Source organism: Caenorhabditis briggsae (genome assembly GCF_000004555.2).
Source record: "Caenorhabditis briggsae complete genome, chrIV, whole genome shotgun sequence".
Classification (NCBI taxonomy): domain Eukaryota; kingdom Metazoa; phylum Nematoda; class Chromadorea; order Rhabditida; family Rhabditidae; genus Caenorhabditis; species Caenorhabditis briggsae.
The window spans coordinates 15,519,055-15,524,037 of NC_013487.2; the positions used below are offsets into that span (position 1 = coordinate 15,519,055).

Consider the following 4,983-nt stretch of genomic DNA (forward strand, 5'->3'; position numbering starts at 1 on the left):
AACTTGTGTGAAAAATCGGCCACAACTCCAATTTTTTTGCACACGAATAATATATATATATATACTAGAACATACTGCTATATAAAAATTAGGGGCTCTAGAAACTTTAAAGGCGCATATAGAATGCGTCGTTCCTGGCGCATTTACTCTTGCTGATAAGACAAATAAAACTGATTAACCGTCTTCTATCTATGATAGGCTATCATAAAACTCCCCCGGAGTCCCATTCCTTCCGCAACGCCTTTGAACCGTCTTTTCAGTTACGGTACTTTTGGTATAGAGTGGGCGGCCGATAGCCCTGACTACACCATATTATTACTAATAGATTCTGTATGTGCGTATGTATGTAGCGCACCTTATCACTCATTCAAAGTTAACTGATCAAGCTGAAACCTGGACAGATCGATCAGAATTGTGTCTTAGTTGATGGCCGAACTTTTGGTTTTTCGAAATTTTGATTTTGAAAGTCTTTTGGAGACTTTCCTTGGTTTCACCGCAGTGAAGGGTGGTGGGCTGCCAGGAGGTTTAGCCCCGAAGGGGCGTAAACAGACTGGTGCTTGAACAAATGATAAAACTGATAACTGATATTGAAGTTACGAGAAGGGATACAAGCCAAGACCGGCGGTCCGGCCGTTTTGGGCGATTCGCGCGTCTCTAACGCTAACTTTCTTCTTCCTGGTCAACTAAACTAGAACCTTCTAGTCTAGAAGGGATTTAACAGAAAACACTCACTTGTCACGTAGCTCCTCTACGACTCCTCGCCGAGAAGGAGGATAAGAGAGAGAGAGAGAGAGAGAGATAAGGAGATAATCCCTATCACATGAGCTTTTCGCTGAGCCGGGAACAAAACATTGGTATTGCTCAGCTTTCATTACAGAAAATCCGTAGAGCTAATTCCAGACAAATTCAGGTCCCAAAATTGATTTAAAACGAGCAGAAAATGGCCAAAAATATGCCTGAAAAAATGTGCTCAAAAAATTCATCTAGGGAAACGCCAGAAATGACCAATAACGGGCAATTTTCATCTAGAAAAACGCATATTTATAACCTAGAAAGTCCCAAATTCTAGCTATTTTCAACTAGAACTGGCTGGAAATAGGTCCAAATAGGTCCTAACACGTCCTAAAGGCTCCAAAATTCACATTTTTAGGTCCAAATAGGTTCAAAACGGCCCAAATAAGTCGAGAAACGTCCAAAATGTAGCCTAAAAGGGTCCAAATTCACATTTTTAGATACCAAAAAACTCGATAAATAGGTCCAAATAGGTTCAAAACGCTCAAAAATTCACATTTTTAGATCCTAAAAACCTCAAAATCTCACTTTTTGCGGCCTAAATCTCGAAAAATGACTCAAAATAGGTCGAAAACAGCTAAAATGATATGTTTTTGTGGTTTTTGGTGTCCTTACAACTAGAAAATAGAGAAAAAAAATGAGGAGATTGATGATGACGATGCACTTTGTGTTGTGGTTGGTTTACTATTAGTTAGATGGAGAGAGAGGGAGAGACGCAGAGAAGCTAGAGAGAGAGGGAGTGAGCAAATAGGAGTAATGTGATTAGTTAAAGAGAGCAGACAGAGTGGAGGTGTTGGTGTCTCAAAAATTGCAAAAAAAAAATCGATTTTAGAGTCTGAAAACTGCCAAAAATAGGGATTAAAGTGTCCCAAAATCGATTTTAAAGCTTAAAAACTGCCAAAAACAGGGGTAAAATGCCCCAAAATCCATGAAAATAGTCGTTTTTGACCCCCATTTTTGCCATTTTTCCGACAAAATGGACGATTTTTAGGGCATTTTTAGCCTCTTTCCGACGATCCTGTATTCTCCAAATCGATTTTATGAACTAGAAATCACTAAAAAAAGGGATTGAAATGTTTCAAAATCGACAAAAAACCCTCGGAAAAATCGATTTTAGAGCCCAAAAAGTGCTGAAAACGGGGATAAAATGTCCCAAAATCCATGAAAATAGTCATTTTTGACTCGTTTTTTGCGGATTTTAAACGATTTTAACTATTTTCAGACCATTTTCAGTCAATTTTCAGCCAATTCTCGCTTATTTTTACTCTAAAAAACGTGAGTTTCCCTCAAGAGCTGTCTATATGAATCAGGGCCACAACACAAACAATTGACATATGATTCTTCGAAAAATCACCTGACTGTCATTTCTCTCTTTCTGAGAGCTCTCGGAGCCCATCGGAGCCGAGCTCTCTTAGATTGCTCAGCACAAGAAATACAACAAAAAAATGGCTGTACGAAAACAGGAAAAATAGAATTTTGTGACTTGTTTTCGAGAGACAAATCTTGTCTTTTTGGTGGTTTTTAAGTGAAAAATCGACCCAAAATCGGCTAAAAATGACTGAAAATGACTGAAAATCCAAGAAAAATAGGTTAAAAATCGCTGAAAATCTCTAGAAAACATCCACACTCACTCAAAAATCACTTCCATTTCAACCTTCATTTTTGAGCTAAAAATGGTGGAAATATAGTTTTTGGAGTCGAAAACTTGGCTTAAAAAGACTGAAAATCCAAGAAATGTAGTCTGAAATTCGCATGGAACTGACTAGAAAAACCCCAAAAAGTCACCAAAATCCAGGTTCAGCCTCATTTTTGAGCTAGAAATGCTCGAAAATTGACTCAAAATCGATGTAAAATGACTGAAAATCCAAGAAAAATAGTCTGAAAATCGCTGAAAATGAATCAAAAATGTCGTTAAAGCGTTTCTAAGCAAATTTTCAGCTCTTCCTGTCCCTTTAAGATGGTGGAAAAAGGCGACAAAAGGCAAAAAATGTGTTCAATTTTTGATGGAAACTCCCTTTTTCCTCTTTTTTGTGCTCTTTTTTCCTTAACATACACAGGAAATGCTTCAAAGGGATGGAGAGTTGACACGCGATTTCCTTCCTTCCCCTCCTTTTTTGGGGTGTTTTGGGACTCAAAAGTTTTTAGCTTAAAAATATTTCTCAGCCTAAAAACAGCTGAAAATGGGTTTTTTGAGACCATTTTTAACTATTTTCAGCAGAATTTTGACGATTTTAAGCTATTTCAAGACTTTTTAGGGTCATTTTGGACCATTTTCAGCTAATTTTGGACCAGTTCAGGGTCATTTTGGATTATTTTCGGCTGATTTTAGTCTATTTTAAGACGATTTCCGACACTTTTTCGCTGATTTTGGACTATTTTCAGCTATGTCAAGAGCGTTTTTAGCTCAAAAATATGTTGCTGAATATGAGCATTTTCTGTGTCTGAAAAAGACATTCGTTCGGCTCATTTTTGATCATTTTTGAGCACTTTTTGGGGTTGAAAAATGTAGAAAAATGGGGGGAAAAATCCACTTTTGAGCAGGCTAAAAAATGCAAAAAAAAACGGGGAAAAGCAGAGAAAAAGGAGCGATAAACGAATCTTCTCTCAAAGGACGACAAAAAGTAGAAGTGCAACAAAAAAAAAGGAATGTGTCCCAGAAGACGGCCTAAACTGAACTAGAAGAAAGAAAAAAGTGGTTCGAAAGGTTCGAAAAGCTCAACAAGGAACCAAAAATCGTACAAATCGCTAGAAAATGGTCCCACTTTGGCTTAAAATGGTCCAAAATCGTCTTCAAATAGTCTAAAATCAGCTGAAAATGGCCCAAATTTGGCTGAAAATGGTCCAAAAAGACCTGAAATTAAAAAATGGTCCAAATTTGGCTTGAAAATGGTCCAAAACTGGCTTAAAATGGTCCAAAACTGGCTTAAAATGGTCCAAAACTGGCTTAAAATGGTCCAAAATTGGCTGAAAATGGTCCAAAAAGACCTGAAAAATCGTTTAAAAAATGGTCCAAATTTGGCTTGAAAATGGTCCAAAACTGGCTTAAAATGGTCCAAAACTGGCTTAAAATGGTCCAAAACTGGCTTAAAATGGTCCAAAACTGGCTTAAAATGGTCCAAAATCAGCTGAAAATGGTCCCAAAAAACCCATTTTCAGCTCTTTTTAGGCATGAAATAGTCCCAGAAGACCCTAAGACCCGGAAGGTTCAAAAAGCTAAAAAGAGGTCCAAATAGTCTAATGTAGCTGAAAATGGTCCAAAACGACCCTACAAGGACTCAAAATAGCTGAAAATGGTCCAAAATCAGCAAAAAAAGAGGTCCAAATAGTCTAAAGGAGCTTAAAATAGTCAAAAATCGCCTTAAAATGGCCCAAAAAAGCCCATTTTCCACTGTTTTTGGGGCATGAAATGGTTCAAAATCCCTCAAATTTTATCTGAAACCCTCTTAAAAATAGGATTTAAAGCTATTTTTTGAGCATTTTCTCAGTGAAAACTCTTCAAAAAATGCCTAAAAACGTCTTAAATCCCCCAAATTTGACCTCTAAACTTTTTAAAATTCGATTTTCACCCATTTTCTGGCCATTTTGGCTCATTTATCGGGCATTTTTGGGGTCAAAACTCCTCTAAAAATGTCCAAAATTTGGGAATTTCATCCATCTTCTCCTATTCTATTTGTCTCTTGCCTCCCCCTGTTTCTCTAATCCTCTCCTTCTCATGACGTGATCTGTTTTTCTAGAAGAAAAAAAAACGAAAAATACGCCAAAATTGGCACCTAGATGGTCCAAAACAGGGGTTTTCGGGGCGAAAAAATCACTTTAAGAGCTGAAAAAAGGTCAAAAATAGCGATTTTTGGCTGAAAATTGCCCATTTTCAGCACTTTTTTCTCAAAAAAAGGCTCAAAAATCGCTCAAAACCTCGTTTTTTCCGGAAAAATCTAGAAATTTCGCAATCTCTAACTCAAAAATCCCGTTTTCTAGGTCGATTTTCTACATTTCTCGACTAAAAATTGCCTAGAAACGCCTAAAAAGGCCTAGAATGGGCCTAAAAATGACCTAAAACAGCGAAATTCCACTCTGCTGGGGGATGGGGTCCGCGGCTATGGCCGCATATTTTGGTGTCTAAAAGAGAGCGGAACGAAAAAAAAGAGAGAGAGAGAGAGAGTGAGAAACCGGAAGAGACGCAGAGAAATCACC

The 4,983-nt window shown here is 37.6% G+C and overlaps 2 protein-coding genes across 2 annotated transcripts in view; both read right to left on the reverse strand.

Annotated features, from left to right (window-relative positions):
* CBG24537 overlaps nucleotides 1-872 on the reverse strand; it is a gene marked incomplete at both ends in the record, with an annotated part of 4,582 nt that extends 3,710 nt beyond the window's left edge. The window contains one exon of the mRNA XM_002648299.1: nucleotides 733-872. Coding sequence (XP_002648345.1) covers nucleotides 733-872 — 140 coding nt within the window. The remainder of the gene's footprint in view (nucleotides 1-732) is intronic.
* A 2,688-nt stretch (nucleotides 873-3,560) lies between these two features.
* CBG24538 overlaps nucleotides 3,561-4,983 on the reverse strand; it is a gene marked incomplete at both ends in the record, with an annotated part of 7,088 nt that continues 5,665 nt past the window's right edge. The window contains one exon of the mRNA XM_002648300.1: nucleotides 3,561-3,777. Within this exon, the coding sequence (XP_002648346.1) occupies nucleotides 3,561-3,777 (217 nt within the window). The remainder of the gene's footprint in view (nucleotides 3,778-4,983) is intronic.